This window comes from Populus nigra, chromosome 4 (assembly GCF_951802175.1).
Source record: "Populus nigra chromosome 4, ddPopNigr1.1, whole genome shotgun sequence".
Lineage (NCBI taxonomy): Eukaryota > Viridiplantae > Streptophyta > Magnoliopsida > Malpighiales > Salicaceae > Populus > Populus nigra.
In genome coordinates, this window is record NC_084855.1 from 13,156,554 (window position 1) to 13,175,148 (window position 18,595).

The 18,595-nt window shown below is 33.5% G+C and overlaps 3 protein-coding genes across 4 annotated transcripts; 1 reads left to right on the forward strand and 2 right to left on the reverse strand.

The window, feature by feature from the left end:
* The first annotated feature begins 1,264 nt into the window (after positions 1–1,264).
* Positions 1,265–2,923, forward strand: LOC133691109 (uncharacterized protein At4g00950). Its single transcript, XM_062111448.1, has 2 exons — positions 1,265–2,189; positions 2,716–2,923. Exons 1-2 carry the CDS (start codon positions 1,533–1,535, stop codon positions 2,794–2,796), a joined length of 738 nt encoding a protein of 245 aa, XP_061967432.1. The 5' UTR covers positions 1,265–1,532; the 3' UTR covers positions 2,797–2,923.
* A 702-nt stretch (positions 2,924–3,625) lies between these two features.
* LOC133691110 (uncharacterized) lies at positions 3,626–6,744 on the reverse strand. The gene is made up of 3 exons (XM_062111449.1): positions 6,533–6,744; positions 5,965–6,053; positions 3,626–4,000 (listed from the first exon to the last, which is right to left on the reverse strand). The coding sequence occupies exons 1-3, from the start codon at positions 6,609–6,611 to the stop codon at positions 3,965–3,967; spliced, it is 204 nt and encodes a 67-aa protein (XP_061967433.1). The 5' UTR covers positions 6,612–6,744; the 3' UTR covers positions 3,626–3,964.
* Positions 6,745–7,771: 1,027 nt separating this feature from the next.
* On the reverse strand, positions 7,772–11,300 carry LOC133692404 (uncharacterized). 2 transcript variants are annotated; one of them, XM_062113308.1, is made up of 4 exons: positions 11,140–11,300; positions 10,456–10,598; positions 9,282–10,299; positions 7,772–8,486 (listed from the first exon to the last, which is right to left on the reverse strand). In XM_062113308.1, the coding sequence occupies exons 3-4, from the start codon at positions 10,088–10,090 to the stop codon at positions 8,006–8,008; spliced, it is 1,290 nt and encodes a 429-aa protein (XP_061969292.1). In that variant the 5' UTR covers positions 10,091–10,299; positions 10,456–10,598; positions 11,140–11,300; the 3' UTR covers positions 7,772–8,005. The 2 variants fall into 2 exon arrangements, with proteins under 2 accessions (XP_061969292.1, XP_061969291.1); XM_062113307.1 differs by having other exon boundaries at positions 10,402–10,598.
* Between the last annotated feature and the right edge of the window lie 7,295 nt (positions 11,301–18,595).

The following is an 18,595-nucleotide window of genomic DNA, read 5'->3' on the forward strand; positions in this document are numbered from 1 at the left end:
GGGTAAAAATAAAAAGAAAATAATTTTAAAAGATGTAACTCAACTGATTAAGTTTTAGATTTATTTTTTTTAGAGATTATTAGTTCAAATCTCATAAATCTCAAAGTTATTAGAGATTTATATGATCATTAACTTTAGAGCCAATAAAATTAGTCAATGTGTGTGCAAGTTGGACCAGGCATCCACATTCATATTAATAATAATAATAATAATAAAAAGAAATGCTTAATTATTACCCAAGGGATCTTAACGACATGCTGCATCTTCGTTGTCGATGCTGATCGCTGCCTTTAGCAAGCCACTAACAATTATATTTTCGCAAGTATAAAATCCTCATATTCCTCTCTTTTCCTCTCTTTTCTTTTCTTTTTAACAAGCTTTCTCAGCACTCGAAAATCTTAGGCGCCAACAATATTGATTGCCTCGAGGAAGGGTAATTAATGAGGGTGTTAATTTCCAATTTTCCAGAGCAACAAGAGTGGCTTGCCTAGCCCGGCCGGGAACTGATGGATCAAGAGCCTTTGCAAGAGATTGTTTCTCAATCTCCCGATGGCATCTGATGCTGCCCTAATCAAAGCAAAATCAGGTGTGCTCTTATGCACTGAGATCCTGACTCCTAAAAAGCTGAGATTGGCTGAAATATTTGAAATAACATTTCTTTATTTTGAAAAAAAAAGAAGTTCGTAAAACCATGAAATACTTTAGTAAAGCGACACAAAGCCACTCTCAAATCAGGCTGTTTTAATCTTACAATAAAAGGGGAAGAACATTTTCTGCTTTAGCGCTCTCGTTGTTTTGTTCCTTTTTTTCAATTTAAAATGAGAGGGCTGGCCTTGTTTTAGGAACAGCATCAGCTCATGCACATGCAGTTAACCATGAGGATGTCCTTCAAATTATTTTTCTTTGCTTTTCTTTTTCTCCAATACGATGGGCCAACCCTAATAAGATGTATTTTAAAGCAATCAAAATTGGGTGGTAATTATTAGTGTCTTTAATTGCTGTACTCTCATATGAATGCCTGGATAACTCATGATGTTTTTCGAAAGTTATAGTCGCTTTTGCAATTAAATTTTTTATTTATAAATAGGTTTTTAAAAAATTATAAATCATGGGTTTTTTTTTAACTAAAATTTAAAAAAATAATAATTTTAAGGACCATATATCATAATATGGGTGTGTATTAATTAAGAAATATTTTTAAATATATAATTATAACAAAACTCAAACCATACTATATAAACAAGCTGAGCATAAACTTACCCAACCTAATTAGTATTCTGAGGGGGGTAAGCAAACATAAAACAACAAATGTGAATTCAGAAATGTTCCTGTGCTAACTTTTGTGTTCAATGAAGAGAGTAATGACTAGGAACTAGGAAATCTGGCCTTTTATCACAAGGACCTTGTTTCTTTTCCCTGTTGTCTCCCAAGTACAAAAGCCAGATCCCTTAAAGCACAGACAACTTCTTCATATAGTGCAGACTTGCTAGATATAGAGGCATTTTGAGAGAGAGAGAGTGTAAACAAGAGACATGGCATCTGAGGCAGAAGACGAGCCAATCTTCATACCACCAAGGCTACTGCTGATGCCAAAACCACATGCACATTTACAGTCACCAGAGAGGTCAGGGACACTAACCCCACCACTCCAAACTTCAGCCTCTGTTCCATTTCGGTGGGAGGAAGAGCCTGGCAAACCCTGGGAGAGCACCGCCCTGGTCCCCAGGGCCATCAACTTTCCACAGAAGTCCCTAGAGTTACCTCCGAGGCTGTTAATAGACACCAACATGACCAAACTATCTTCACCCACCACAGTCTTGGAGGGTCCTTACATGGGCAAGTCATCAAGATTTCAGTCTTCTTCGTTCAGAATAATCAGATCAAGGGAATGTTATGGGTCCTTTCGCAGTTGTAGTCCTGAGAAGGGTCAGCTTGGCACCGTAGTTCCTAGCAAGAGGAGAGTCAAAGAGAAAGGCAGGTTTCTGGGTTCATGGAGTTGGGTAAGGAGGGGTTTGAAGGGTAAGAGAGAGTCTGGTGGGGGTAGTTATGTCTTTCCATCTTCAGTGGATAGGGAACCTGCTGATCATTGCGTCAATGAAGAGGAAGAGATGATCAGTAGCAGCGACAACGTCAAGATGACTAGGTCAGGGAGTCTCTCTGCTGTCTCTAATGCCAGGTCTCAATTCTGGGTTAGTTCTCGTCTTAACCTTCCTAAATTTCCTATCATTCTTACTTATGTGCGATTCTTGAGTGAATTACTAGGAATTACCTTTCCTCAAGTAAAGAATAGAATTTCCGTACTCTTTGAGCAAAAAATAATCTATTCTGATTCTTATATCAGGAACTAGCGATTTTCCTCTTCTAATCTCTTCATTAGTCACAAAAGATTTTTTTTTTTTCGCATTCTAAAACTAGCTTTTCACTTCTTTAAAGTTTAACAAATGAGTTTGTGAAATAACAAAACAACAAAATTATACAGTCATAAAAGGCCATGAGTGAACAGCCTCAATTCTGCTGGTAATTTGAACAAATAATTCAGGAGAGGTCCCATTTCACCTGCCGAAGCAGCTTGCTAAGTGCAATAATGTTAGCCTTTTGCTTGGAGTAGGTTGTTAGAGTGGGCTCCAAGAGCGTGGTCAGTATAAATTTCAGTGTGCACAGTAGCCATTCGAGCTTCGATTACTATAAAGAAACCACTGTGTTGACATTTTGCAGGCGAATGTTTACGAGGGCTTGAAGCAGGTGGTGCCTTGGAGGAGCAAGGAGCTGAAGAAAGACCACGGGCTTCTGATTTGACATATCGTGGGGTCACAACAGGATAGAAAAAGTCCAATTAATTATCTGTACACCGCTAGGGATGGTCCTATATTCTATCGACCTTCGATATTTCTCTTTCAATGAAAATTACGTTTTTATTGTGGCATTTCCCACCGCCCCGTGCTTGTTCTCCTACTATGCTGTCATCTGCACCGGTTTTGGAAGGGCCTTCACCTGCAACCTTCATCTGATCAGTCAAAAGAATTACAGGACCCTTTTGTGACGTGGTCGGAGATGGCAGCAATTTGATGGTATTGTCAAATGCATTAGGAGTGCAAGCTTTTCTTTTCTTTTTTGATGAATAGCAGTAAAAGCTTTTTGCGAAGACTGAAATGTACTTTTGATGGTTCGCTTAGAGTGAGCAACAGTCCTACATGCAAGAAGTGTTCAGATAAAGAATGAAATCACCGCTGCCATTTATATTCTGCATGCACTGCCTAAAACCGCAAGCCCCTGCCCATTATCGATCTCTTAATTATCAGATGTTTACAAACCAAACTTCTATTGAATTGAAGTCAGTACATGACCAACAACTAGAATCTTCTTTCGGTGAGCCGCGTTAAACATTTTAGAGCATTACCCTTAAAATCCTGCTGGTACACGCACCCTCCACCATCAACATTTTGCATATGAAAATAGAAGAGATTACCAGTCGATCAGGTTGCCTCAACTGGGCTTGCCAGCTACAATCTGTATAGCTGGAAACATTTTGATTGTCTCTCCTTGGTAATTTGACCGGTTGAATCACAGAAACAATTTAAAATTTAGTTATTCATCATTACCATAAGCTACGGTGGCTAGCAGCCCATAATAATATGATACCCATATGATATTAATATTAATATAGATATTAAAGAATCCACTCCTGCGGCCTCTGTAATGAGGAGATTCAAATTCAGCTGATAAAAATACAAATGAGTTTTGGAGGAAAATGAAGCTAGCTTTGCTTAAAGTGCAATCAACTTGACAAGAAAACATTCATATGCTTACACAAAACAGGTTGATGCCCAACATTCAATATTTATGAGGGTTCCATCATGTAAAAAGGTAAGACTTATTTCACGCTGTTAGGATTCGGAAAAAAGAGTGACAATACAATAGGGCTGGGGGAACGTTTGAAACTCTGCCACTTGCTTCAACAAATGATTCATCCCTGCCTTTTGCCTGTCATACCTGCAAGCACCTGCAAAAAAGCGAGACATCAATACTCAAAAACATATAAAGGAACGATAGCATAGTTGGAAATTCTCATGATGATGGTTCAAGGATGTTAAATGCCCTTTCACTATCACAAACTTGGCTTAGCCCTTTGATGCCCAATTAAGTACAGCACCTAAAACAACAAAATCAAGCATGCAACACGTCCCTGCAAGGTACTAACAAACCTCCAAGGCTTTGATAATTTAGACATGTGGTTTCAGCAGGTTTATGCATTCTTCATCTAAATATAATCATAAACTTACAAAAACAGAACAAATGAAGGGAAATTGAAAATGCATAACCATGCAAAATTTTGTTAAAATATGCAAACAACCAATTAGCTGTAACCTGATACAAACCAAGCTAGGTCTGAATTTTACCTTAAAATGATTACTGGCCAGTTTTGCAAGATTGAGCATATCTCTCAAACTATATATTGGGTCGAGCTGAAATTTTACAGCGAGATACTAGATATATGGAGCTATATTGTGGTAAGATTTCAGGTCAATCAGAGTTTGGAAACATATTTTTTAAATTGATTGAAGTTGTTACTGTTTTGATATATTCATCGAGAAAGTATTCTTTCTTGGCTTTTTTCGGCCCAATCAATCCAGATCTGAAATGAGTTAATTTTGGACAGAAAAAGGAATTAAATGAGGCTTATTTAGGCTCTAAGCTTATGCACAGACTTGGGCTAAGAGGGTTCCTAATGCTTGGATTCATTGAAGAATTGAATATATACTTTGCAAGGATTCCATGTCCCATATAGACTTGATGTGGCGGCATCTAAGAGGATCTTTCTCTTATGTTTATTTTCCTTATTTTGCAGGTATTCCTAGCATATCAAGGAGACTAAGAGGATACAATATAAGAAAAGAAATTCTAGCAATCAATACAAAGTTTCCTAGTTGAATTCCAGCTAAAAATTTCAGCCAAAACACAACTCAAAAGAGCTTGGAGATTTCGGCTACATTGAGATATTCTAGCATGAAAACTTTGTTTTTATTATCCTATTTTATTTATTTGATATTAAACAATTATTTTTAATTTGGATTTGTTCTATCCCATTAGACATTGTTTAGGGATTTATTTCATTATTGGACTTATGTTAGTTGATTCCTAGTTTAACTTTATTAGCTTGCAATCCAAAAAGGGTACATAAGAGTTATTTAGAGGAGACTATATAATGTTTTTAGAGCTACAAATTTCAGTAGCTTGGTGATAATAAATGAGAGTTTCTTTCTTTTGATTGTTTGCAGGAAAACATCATTTCTTGCAGGGATAAAGATCGTACATCCGACTTATCAAAGATTACTGGCTTTGTGACGTTATTCGTATACTTCGGGTTCTTAGTTACATGGTTATCTTTGGGTTCAGGTTTATTCTAATAATACCTTTGGTTCTTAGATACATGGTTACCTTTAGGTCAGAGTTCTATCAAATCTGGTTTTCAGCTTTCCGGGTTGTATTTCAACGTCACTGGGGGTTGCTTGACCACGTGATCAAGAGATCCACATCATAACCCAATCAGACCCAGCAAGAATTGTTTCCTTTCATATAATTAATCAAAATGCCATGTCTGGACAAAATATTCGAATTTATATCAATGTGGGCGAACAAGTTGAGACACCACGGAGTATCAACAAAACAATACTTATAGCAAGGCTCATCTATTCAGAACAAGGATCATTACTGGATGAGTAATATGCCATGATCAAGAAAAATTTGACCGTGCAGTGCTAATTACTAAAACTATCCACAGGTCCTAGGGCAGTGCTAATTGCTAAAATTATCCACAGGTATTGAGGGGTTAACACCTAAAATAGGAGCTCAGTTATGCATATTAGTACAAAACACAATCCACCCAAAAGTAGTACAGAGACTAAACATTTGTTCCAATCTTTTGGATTGGAACAATTATAACGAGCTATAAAACTAAATACTCACATCACTAATGGAAGGCTGCTTTTCAGGGACGTGCTTGCTTCCTTCTAAGGAATCCAGAATGGGCCTCACCACAGCTGGAAGGAAGAGACCTGAAATTTTGAAAAAGTTTAAAGAAAGCACTAGGGATTTTTTTCCATTTTCCAAAAACATTAAGCCTCCATCGAGTACAATAAAGTAGGATGTTGTCGTTGCATAAGGTCTCTCCAGTTTATAAGCAAGAACACCACATGGATCGGTAGAATATTTACAGTTACTGCAAATTTAGAATTTGGCAACTCAAGGAATATTCAGTCAGAACGTGATCATCTGCTACGCGAACCGTAAACATTCATTTACCGATTCAATTAAAGTAAATATTAGAAAAAAAGAATTGAAAATTGAAATGAGAAACCCTAAGTCCCTAATACTGTTTTGGTACAGTTCACATTGGAAATCCCACCAACATGAAATTGATTGTTAAGCATTTTATTCACTAGTTAATCTTATCTAATCTTAACGAACCATAGTCTCATTAATTAAAAATTAATTGAAGACGGAATTGAAAAACAAATTGACGAAGAAAACTTACCGATACCAGCAATCAGGCAAGAAGCAGCCACCACTGGCTCTTGCGCTACGAACATCCTCAACTTTTCCATCACCGGCATTTTTGTTTCTCTCTCTCCAAAATTCTGATGTAGTTGGGAGGATCTTTGAACTTTGAAGACGATGGGTACTCGCACGGATCCAGGTCCTCTCTTTAAAGCCAGATGGAGCCTCGAGTGTTCAGGCCGGGCCAGTGTGGGTCGGATAATTGAGTTGGTTGGACTTTTATATAAGGGCCATTGTCCTCTAAGCCTAGATCGTTAAAAACGATATTAAAAAATTATTTTTAAACAAAAAAATTCTCAAATTTTTAAGAAACATTATGCCGAACAGCTATAGGAAAAGGATTGTAGATATAAATGTGAAGCGGCTTAATTAAATTGCATTTGCAGAAGTTCTTAGCTGAGGGGTCAGGTACCCATGAAAAAAACATTTGAAGCTCAGGTGATAACTCAATAATCCAACCACAATATTTATAATCTTTTATTTGAATTTGGTAGGTCCAAATTGAATTGATTTCTAACTAACCTAGGATTGAAGTTTAGCATGCACCCGAAATGACGTAAATTAACAAAGGGCTATTATCGGAAGATTACGACTACTGCATAAAAAGATAGTATTCATGCAGCCATTTATGCAATTATGAATTTTATTTTATGCTTCACCTTAAAACTACCCAAAAACAAATTGACGGGTACAGAAGAAGAAGAAGAAGAAGAAGAAGAAAGAGGCAATTTTTAGCCCTAAACTTTCTACTTTCTACTCCCATAACCACACGTGACAGGCACCAAAACCAGAATTTTCAGTTTTCTCAAACTGAGAAAACATTAAAGCACACAACCACCAACTCATGAATCCATAAACAGAAGAGTCGGGACATGAATCCTGGCTGTTGTACAAGAGGCTTCCTGCTCTAGTTTTTAAGTTCTCCACCAAACCACCGCCTCACTTTTTAACCCACCATACCACCTTCTATAATAACGCGTATTTTTAAAAAATATTTTTTTATTTTAAAATATATTTAAATATTTTTTTTAATTTGTTTTTTTATTATTTTTAACATTTATGCGTCAAATCTTTTATAAAATATTAAAAAAACTATTAATTTGATATTTTTTCAAGCTGCAAACACTTTCAAAACGCAACCAAAAAGGCTCCCATACACATTTTCTGACCACCACAACATTGGATGGGGAGAGAGAGAGAGAGAGAGAGAGAGAGATAGCAACACGAATACTAGATCGATACTAAAGTTCAATCAAATATACAGATGATCACCAAAAGATATGATTGATGAGATCTTCTGGACCCAGAACACAATCAACTCAAAATATACACACGAACAGCTCCACACATCAGGACATCGGACAAAGAACAAAAAAAAAAAAAATACATACATGGAAACAAATGTTTCCTTGTAAATCAATTTTCACAAGGGGGGAATTTGGCTGATACTCTAGAAAGGCAGCACCCAACCAACTGTCCATCCCAGAAGCAACCCAGCACCAACAAGACTCAACCCTAATGCAAAAGCAACAGCATACTTGCCAACATCATGCTTTGGATGACTTTCCTTGCCTCGGTTACCCTTCGATGACTTTTGCCAGCTCTTGCACAGTTTCCTACCTTTTTGAGGAATCCATGGAAGAACTACAGGGAAGAGATTAGAAATTGGCTGGTCGCTGTTTTTCATCTGGTAGTAAAGGGTTTCGAGCTGCAGCAGTTGGAACCACTGCTTATAGGCAAAGAGTTGAGAGGCTTGTTTGAAGAAGAGTTTGACAATATGCTCCTTCTCAGCACATGCTTGCTTTGCTACCTGCTCAGCTTCCCTTGCACGTGTCTGAGAATGACGGAGTGCTTCCAGTAGTTGAGCCTTGCAAGGATCATTCTCAGAAATTTGTCCAATTTCTGCAGCTTCCTTAATAGTTGCTGCATAACTTCATTTCAGGTTGCAGGTAAGAAATTTGACCATCATGGATGAGTAGCATACATGCAAATAGAAGTATTGTATGTTAGTAAACTGCTACAATAGCCTTTTTTTACAACATAATAGCAGAGAAGTAGTGCAGCAAAATAATAGGACAAGTGTAGAGATATTTGGCCAATAAATTGATGCATTTACATATCAGGCAAACTTATTCAAGAACAAATATAAGAAATTTGAACACCATGGATGAGTAGCATGACTTTGACTTCTTCTTTTTTAAATCCAGATCCACATAATGTGAAGCAATGAGTTCATTGTCGCTTTATACTTAAGAATTCATTAGTTCATAGTATGCATTGGTCTTTATTTTTTTTTTTTTATCTTGACCTTTGAAAAACCAACGAATCACACGCTAAGCATGGCATATTAAATAATCAATCGGATTTTTTATTTACTCAACCTTTTAGAATTAGAATTCTTTCATTTTTTTTGGAGGTAAGAAATTTGAACACCATGGATGAGTAGCAAACACGCAAATAGAAGTATTTACATGTTGATAAACAGCTATATTTGGCTATTAAATTCTTCTTTTTTTTACAAAATAATAGCAGAGGTAGTGCAGCAAAATAATAGGAGAAGTGTTCCAATATTCATCCAATAAATATCACCACAAGATATAAGCTCAGAGAAAACCTGGATGACTGATCAAAACCATGTTGTGTTTGAACAATAGATTGACACATTTATATATTGTACAGAACTAATGGAGAACAAATACCACCAGAAGACATGATCTAAGAAATACCTGCATGCCTTGTCAGAACCACTTAGTGATTGCCCTTCAGTTGAACCTCTTTGTTTTCCAGGCATGCCTTCAGATTTGGGACAGCCCTGCACATGACCAGTTGCTGAGGAGATACAGCCAATTTGTGCCTTCCAATCCAAAGATGATGCCAGTGTATTATCATGCTGAAAAGATCCAGAATGAGCATATGGGTATTTCCTGATGTGAACCTTTTGAGGTGGGGGAAGGTCACAATTCCCAATATAATCAAGTGACTTCTGTGCAACCAGGGAGGCCAAATCATCTTTATCTGTTTTGCGCCACCATGGCATATTCTTTTCACTCCCAATCCAAGATGATTCTGGATCAAAGCCATACTCATTGTCCTTTTGTGATTCGGGCCATCCAGTAAGATCCATCTCCATCAACTTGGAGTTCTTCCTTGCATCCTTAAGCTCATTAAATTCTTGAAAGTCCTTGACATATAAAGCCCTTAGCTCTTGTTTCTTAACATCACAATCTTTCTTCATATAATCAGCAGAGATCCTACAGTATATATCAAGAGATGACTCGCTATTCTTGCTACCATCCAGAAACATGTTGTCCTCGTCATCTTGTTTACAAATCTCATTTTTAGAGGGTGAGTCTACAATGTTAGCTCTCAAGCTTTCCAGCTCAGTTTCCAAAGCATTCAACTGCTCACGTGTTAAACATTTTTGGTACCCATAGCTAGGTTGCAGTTGAAGCCACCAACTTGTATCAGGGGGTAGACTGTAATATGAGGGATTCGTTTTTGGGGGCATGAAACCTACAGAAGATTGATCTGGCATATCTGCTGCACTTGTTGGTTATCCATCCAATTACTTAGATGATGAGGATGATGATTGGCAACAAGCTAGCTTGGGAGCTCTTTTGGCATCTTCTTGAACAAAACAGCGATTAGCTGTTCTTTGCCATACAGCCCCGGCTTCTGCTGCTGCCATCACTCTCTTTTATTTCACACATCAGCAACGCGTAAGAAACTTTGATTACACTTCACCTACATCAGAGTTCAAATTTTGTATGAGCTCTACAGCCAGTGAGGCTCCAAAGTGGAGGGGATGTAACAGTTAAAACACAAAAGAGAGTATATATAGAGTACCCTGGAACTAGATAACTTCAATAAAAAATTAAAGCAAGTTATGCTCAGGTATACCGCAACCAGGATTTTGGTACATGTAACCAATGCTTATCCAATGAAAACATTGAGCTTGAAAACCTCCACACTTATCCCTTGACAATGTAAGTGAGTAGAAGAAGCTTGTAGAGGATTCCAAAGTAGTCGAGGAAGTTTTCATCCTATAAAATAGCAGCAGAACTTGAGAAATACCAGATAGGTAACTAGAATCAAAGATTATACAAGAGCTTTTGCACTAAAACCAGAGCATAGAGCTAAAACAACAATGAAGACGGTAGTGGATCATGGAGAGCAAATGAGAGCAACAAATAAAGCCGAAAGAGTTCTAAGCATTAAGCTAGGTAGGTGCTAACAGACTTGCAAAAAGCATGTCTGGATGCAAGCAAATTCCATAAATGCCAATAAAATGACATCTCTCTCTCACACACATAATCACCAAAGCCAAACAGCACGCACGCACGCTCAGCGTCTCTTTTGCAAAATCCTACACTGCCAACACACACAACGCGGCGTAGATTTAAACGAGATTTATCGTGTATGTAGAAATAGCAAAAGCACAATCCATAAAATTGAAGCATAAACACAAAACTCGGTAAAACAGAAACTAATAAATCTGCCTTCGCTTTAGCATCCAAGAAGCAATAAACATATCCGATTAAAGCAAACAAATTAATAAAGAGGGAGAACGAGAAGATTACAAACCAGAGCAAAGCAGAGAGGGGGGGGGGTGTTTGTGGAGGTTGAATCAGTCAGAAAAATTGGATATGAGCAAGCGGAGGATGACTCTAGTGGGAGGTATATAATATTATTCCTAATTCGCAGAATTGCAGATATGATTGAGTTTAATTCAATTCATTGTGAGATAGTATTATCAGCAGTAGTCGTTTTATAGCTCCGGGTGAAATCAATTTTTTTAACATAAAAAACGTTTAAGCATCGCTAATAGTTTTTTAATAAAAAAAATAATTATAATATTAAATTATATATTTTTTAAAATATTAATACAACAATACATTCAACGATATTTTTTTTTAATATTGAGATGATAATATATTATTTTAACTTGGATCATAAGATTCTAATAACTTTATAAAAAACATACAGAAATAAATTATAAAAACTAGTTTTTAATATTGAAGAATAAAATAAAAAAGATTAATTAAAAAAACCTATCAGAATTAATCTGTCAAACCCTCAATTTGAATGATAAGATTGAGATAAACTCATAGAAAACAAATAAAAAAAATTATAAAACTGAATTTCCAACCAACTTAATATTGATGGATGAAGTAAAAAACAAATCAATTAAAAAAACAAAAAAAAAACTCAAGTCAGCCCGACCTAACTTTTTAGACCCACAACTTGAATCATGAGACTAATATAACTTTATAAAAAGTAAATAAAAAGAAAATTACAAAGCTTCACTTCCAACATATCTAATGTTAAATGTTGAAATTTAAAAAAAAAATTAAATCCATGAAACTGAGATAACTCCACAAAAAGCAAATTAAAAAAAATTATGAAATTTTATTACCAAATCTAATATTGAAGGATGAATTGAAAAAAACATGAAAAAAGATTGAGTTGTTCAAGGGTGAAATTGAAAAAAATTCAATTAAAAAAAGACAAAAAAAAACAAACCGAGTCAACTCGATTCAACTTGCTAACCACTAACTCGGGTCATGAGATCGAGATAACCCCATAAAAAGTAAATAAAAAAATTATGAAACTCAATTAAAAAAATAAACAAAATCAACTCGAGCCATCATGATATAATTATTAATAATAATTATATAATAACTAAAATCTTTACGCTTTTGATTCAATGATATGATTATTAATAATAACTAAAATCTTTACGCTTCTACTAACCAAGAAAATATATTAAGAATTTGATCAAGAGACTTTAGTCGAGCTTTCTTTTTATTACCATTCTCTACATACATTTTTCTTTCTACTAAATATCGTTATTAAACTTGACTCGGGGATTGACTCGGCCAAGAGGTTGGATCTCGAGTAACATAGGTTAACCCGGGTCAACCCGAAAAATTAAAAAAATATATTTGAAATTTTAATATCTCACATGAAAAAAGATTTGAAACAATGCATATAAATGTAATCTGTAAAAAAAATATAAGGGATAAAATGTAGTATAGTTATCTTACATTGAAAAGTAAAGAAATAATTCATGTGGATGTAAACTATAAAAAAAACAATTGTGAGGTGCAATATAATTATCTCACATTGAAAAGTTAAGAAGCAATCTATGTGGATATATACTATATATAGCTATCCCACACCAAAAATTTATAAAAAGCTAAGAAACAGTCCATGTGACTGTAAACTATAAAAAAGATATGTGAGGTGTAATATACTAATCCCACATAAAAAATTTAAGAAATAATTCATTTAGATATAGCCACATATAGTTACCTCACATAAAAAAAAATATGAAACAATGTATGTGAATGTAGGTTATATATATATATATATAAAATATATAAGGCATGAAATGCAGTATAGTTATCACATATTAAAAAGTTAAAAAATAAGTCATGTGAATGTAGGATATAAAAAAGAAATATGAAGTGTAGTATAGTTACCCCACATCGAAAAGTTAAGAAACAATCCATGTGGATGTAGGTTATAAAAAAATTGTGAGGCAGAGTATTCATAAATTAAGTAATGTTTTTTGGGTTTATTAAGAAAATGTTTTTAAAAAAACTTGGGTCTTACCTGAATTACGTTGGGTCACCCGAGTTTCGAGTTGACCTAGTGGATTGTTAGGTTTGCTCAAGCTACAGGCCCAAGTTTTGCCTATTTGAAATCGACCAAGAACCCGGGTCACCCAAGTTCCAGGTTAACTTGTGAGGTCAGGCCGAGTCAGGTTTCATAACTATGCTGCTAAGGACCAACCAACCAGCTATATTTTTATTAAAGTCATTTAACACGACATCGTCTCTATACGTCCTTTTACACCTAGCATGGCCTTGCCCAATAATTTTTGCCTGGGAGACACTTGTTAGCCACTTGTAAGGATGTAAATGAATATATATAGACACACACACGCGCGCGCACACACACACACACTCTTTTCATTATTATTTACTTGTAAAAAAATTAGAAATTCATATTTTATCCATCGTGTTTTGGGTATTATGTGGATATCTATTATTCCACCATTATTTAATATTAAAAAATAGTAATATATATAGAGTTAGGTTTGAGTCGGGTTTAATAATATTCATATTATATATTACCCATCAAATAAGGTAATTATCCACGAATTCAAGTCATGTTTGGATTAAATTATCATCCTTGACTACTTAAATGCAAAGTTGTCAATTTTGTTTTGTTTCGCTCGGAATGACCAATATATCTTGTATCATTTCAAAAAATAAAACAACCTGAGAAAAATTTTATCTCGCTCTGAATCTCGATCCATTCTAGATTTTTCATTCAAATTCTAGATGTTTCAGTTCCATTCCATCCGTTTCATTTCATGAATAATGTTTTTTTTTGTTGTTTTTTTTTTAAAAAACAATGTTTTTATTTTTGTTTTTAATTTCATCCTTCAACACTTGGTTTATTGGAGATTGAACTTCATAATTTGTAGTGGTTTGCTTTCTTTATGGTTATTTTAGTCTTATGGCTCATATCACAGGTTTGGCGAGTTAACTTAATTGATTAAAAAAAAATTTGTCTATTTTTTAATTGATATTTTTTTTTTCAGTTTCATCATTCAACACTTCAACATTTAATTGATTATGAATTATGCTTTGTTATTTGTTTCAGTTTGTTTTCTATGAAGTTATCATAGTTTTATGACCTGTATCACGAGTTTTGCGAGTCACCCCATATAGACCTAGGTTGTTTTATTATGCTATTTTTTTAGATTAAGTTTTTCTCGATTCCATCATTCAAAAATGAGTTTATTAGGAATTGAACTTTATAATTTGTTTCAATTTCTCTTTATAGGATTATCATGGTTTTATTGTTGACCTTTAGAATCACACATTCATATTTTTATATATTTTGATGATAACAATAAAATAAAAAATAAACTAATAATATGCCTGATTGAGAATAAGCTTTAAACATGTTTTATACAAAGAACATATCAACAAACATGATGGATTATGTAAAGAACTCAATCTCGAAATCCAAGAAGAGAGCAAAGTGAAGACTTATAATAAATGTTCATTTTAGTGATTAAATATTAATCTTTATATCTTACTTGGTGACACAATTAAAATGAATTTATACATTTTCACTCTGCATGCGTTAAAGAATTGATAATAATCATATAAAATATAAGTTAGACGGTTCTAAAAATTCATTTAGATTAAACTGTTAAATCTAAAATTTTGCATGAACCTGTCGATTATTTGAGATTATCAAATGAACTAGTCAATCGCTTATTTTTTAGTGATGAACAATTGAGAATTTTTGAGGAACTGGTTGACCAATTGGCTTGACTAATCTAAACTAGTAGACCATTTTAGTTGCTAGTGGGACTGTAACGACTATAAATGACTAATTTTTCTTATATATATAGCTTGTCTAATTACAAAATTAGAAAGAGAATCCGAACATATATGACATACAAGCTATTATAAGAGTAAAACAACATCAAAATTATAAATCCTTGATCATACTCTAGTTTATGCTATTAAAGCTTTATATTCTAGTATAAATAGTATTCAATCTCATTATCACTATACTTAAACACCTTTATATCTTATAAGTGCTATTTAGTGAAGTATAGAAATATTAGAACTTTAAATTGTAATACCCAAGTATAGTTTGGTATTCAAGGTGTACATGTAGGTTTGCCGAACCACGTTAAATTGAGTTTGCAAATTCTCTTCCATAACTCTTTTCTTTAATTATTTTAATTATATTATTGGTTATTGCATTTACTTGAAATAATTTGTTATACTTGTAAAATTAATGATACACATAATTCATCCCTCTTCCTAGATGTTAAGTTGCCTTAATCCTTGAATAATACTTATGATCTAGGTTGCAGATTTAGAAAGTTTACTTGGGTTGATCCGAGTCAATTCAATATATTATCGTCTTATTATTTTTTTTAAAAAAACTGTTTTGAATTGTTTTTAGTTAAATTATATTTTTATCAGTTACCAAAGTTTTTCAGGACTCGTCTGGTTGATTAGATCACATCAAGTTAACTCCCATATAATTAAAAAAAATTTCTACTAGAAAAATATTAATTACGTTTAGTGTTTTTTTATATATTAAAAAATTGATCTGATAAATTTAAAACATAAAAGTTACGCTTGAATGTTTTAATTTTAAAATTATATTTTCATACTGTTTAAAATTTGGATGGCATAACTTAAAATTAATTTATCTTTAAATTTAAATTATACATATTAAATTGGAATTATATATTACACGTGTCAGTCGATTAAGATGGCAATAGCATAGACGAGGGTTCTGGGTCCACCCCTTATTTTCAAGATAGGACCTCCCTCCTTTCTTTTAGCTGGGGGACCATGAAATGATAGTGCCACGCAAATCCCAGGTCCCCATCCACCCTTTCGGCTTCTCCAGGCCAAATGTCGTCTAGTTATTTTTTAGTCTGCGGTGGTGAATGGAAGCCCATCCTATCAAGCAAGAAAGAAGCGGCTCTTTCCACGGCGGAGTCGCCATTGACTCTATTTATTATTATGGTAAATCGGTGTATTAAAATGTCAATCTGAGATCTTATTTCGGTCAAATCAGTGTATTTAGCCTTCCATTTACTATTATATCAACTACAAAATAATTTTGTATTTTTATTATACAGCACAGAGAGTTTTGAATTTCAAAAAAACAATAGAGTTTTTTCAGATTCATTTTTTATTTTACTTTTATACTTAAATATTCCAATTAACCACAGTTTCAAAACAACTTTTTTAACAGTAGCCACTAGGCAGTCCGTGGGTTACTCGGATGCTTGACAAGGAAGATCTATGGTAGCGAGTGCACATTGTTTTCGTGCTTGGTTCAAGGTTTCTTTGATTGACAATGGCGTCAGAGGGCAGATTTTCAACTAGAAATTTATGTGTCAGTTTGTGATTGATAGAAAGGAGAGAAATCCAAGATTCAAGGTAGGCAAAGAATCTACGAAAACGCAACAAAAAGCATACTGGAGACGGAGCTCCAAAGATTTGGAGCAGTTATGATGATTCGAGAGAAATCCACCAGCATTATTTACAATATCCTTTGTGCTCTCATGGTTGTTTGTTTGTTGGTTGGATACTTGGCAATCGTCATGCGTGCAGTACAAAGATGATGCTGCCGAGGCGAGAGATGCCATGAATCACATTCTTCCACTCGAGCAATCCCCACAGCAAGCTCCCTACTCTCCCCTTCTAGTATTATTTTATTTTTTTCTTTATTTATTTGACTTCAAGAAGCTAGCAAGCAACAAAGAGCAATCTTAAAATAAGTTTTTTTTTTAAAAAAAAACTCAAATTATACCAGTTTAATCTACTAACCCTATAATCATGAGTATAAAGTTGAGAAAACTTTATAGAAAAGAAATTGAAAAATAAAAAACACGAAAATTAATTTTTAATCAATCAAATAATGATGGATGAAATTAAAATAAAAAGTCATTTAAAAAAAATAGTTGAAAGATTTTATCTGATAAGAAAGAAAAAAATTAAATGAGAACATGATAATTTCATAAAAGTAAAATGAAAAAAATTTGAAGCTCAATCTCTAGTAAGTAAAATATTGAAGGATAAAATTAAAAAAAAATATAATTTAAAAAGGCTAAAAAAAAACATGACTTAAGTCCACCTGAGTTAGCATGCAAAACTTGCAACCTTGTTGTGATATTGGGTTAATCCCATTAAAAACAAATTGAATAAAACTAAGAAGCTTGATTACCAAACAACCTAATGTTAAAAGGCATGATAACCTATGTCATTTTCAAAATTAATAAAAAATAATTCAATAGAAAGAAATAAAAAAAAGTCTAATCTCTAATTAAATAAATGTTGAAAGATGAAACTGACAAAATATAAGTTTTTTTTTTTAAAAAACAATTAAACTCATATGAAAATCTTAAATCCGAGCTAATTTCTCAAATTCATAACCTGTAAAATTCTAGATTTGGGCTTAACCAATAAGCTCAATTCTTTATCAATTTCATTTTGAACGATGAACATGAAGAAAAATATCCTTTTAAAAAATCTATCAAAGAAAAAAAAATAATAATCAAAATAATGAAGATCAAATCTGATAGGAAAAAAACTGAAGGAGGATGAAATCGCAAAAAACAATTCATTTTAAAAATTATCTTATATAAAACAAATAACAATAAAAAGAATTAAGACCAAATCTGACATATGAAAAAAAAATTAAAGGAGGATGAGATTGAAAAAAAATCTCATTTTATAAATTATTATATATAAAATAAATAGTAATCAAAAGAAGATGAATTAAATTTGAAAGAGAAAACAATTGTAGGGATGCCTTGAAATTTTGAAGGGTCATGTGTGAAAATCAAAGAGACAAGAGAAAAGAAAGAAAGAAAAAAGCCACATACGCTAAACCGAGTTGTTGGTCACGCGAACCATCTAATCATGAAGGGGCCACCGTGACTATTCCAATGTCACCTTGAAAGGTTGTGTTTGGTTACCAGATGACCTTATGAATGCTTACATGTACAACGTGTCTTCAACTTTTTTTTTTTAATTATATTTATATTTATTAATTACCAAACAATGAAAATGCCCTTGAACACTAGCATTAGTCATTTTTTAGTTTAAAGGTAACTATGTTATTTCACCATGCCAAAAATAAAAAGATGAAAAAGCTTCTTTTTAAAAAGCTAATTTTTTTTCTAAAGAGTATTTACACCATTTAATGTGCAAATAATAATAATAATAATTGAAAAGACAAAAAAAGTTCCTTGAACAAAAGCAGGTACAAGTCTTAAAGCTTGTTTGGCTCTGTGGTTGAACCTGTGTTTGACCAAATTTTAAATTTTTTTTTTGCTAAAATTGAGTGTGGTTTGTACCTTTTGGATCGTTTTGATGTGCTGATGTTAAAAATGATTTTTAAAAAATAAAAAAATATCATTGACATGTATTTCAGCACGAAAAGTTATTTAAAAAATAACTACTACTACAGTGCC

Excerpts from the sequence above, each read along its gene's own strand:
- LOC133691109 (XM_062111448.1), top strand. The coding sequence starts at position 1,533 with ATGGCATCTGAGGCAGAAGACGAGCCAATCTTCATACCACCAAGGCTA. Across the intron at positions 2,190-2,715 it reads ATGCCAGGTCTCAATTCTGG|GCGAATGTTTACGAGGGCTT; the intron begins GTTAGTTCTCGT and ends GACATTTTGCAG.
- LOC133691110 (XM_062111449.1), bottom strand. The coding sequence starts at position 6,611 with ATGCCGGTGATGGAAAAGTTGAGGATGTTCGTAGCGCAAGAGCCAGTG. Across the intron at positions 6,054-6,532 it reads TTGCCTGATTGCTGGTATCG|GTCTCTTCCTTCCAGCTGTG; the intron begins GTAAGTTTTCTT and ends TCAAAATTTCAG. Across the intron at positions 4,001-5,964 it reads AGCAGCCTTCCATTAGTGAT|GTGCTTGCAGGTATGACAGG; the intron begins GTGAGTATTTAG and ends GCTTTTTTGCAG.
- LOC133692404 (XM_062113308.1), bottom strand. The coding sequence starts at position 10,090 with ATGCCAGATCAATCTTCTGTAGGTTTCATGCCCCCAAAAACGAATCCC. Across the intron at positions 8,487-9,281 it reads GGTTCTGACAAGGCATGCAG|TTATGCAGCAACTATTAAGG; the intron begins GTATTTCTTAGA and ends CCTGAAATGAAG.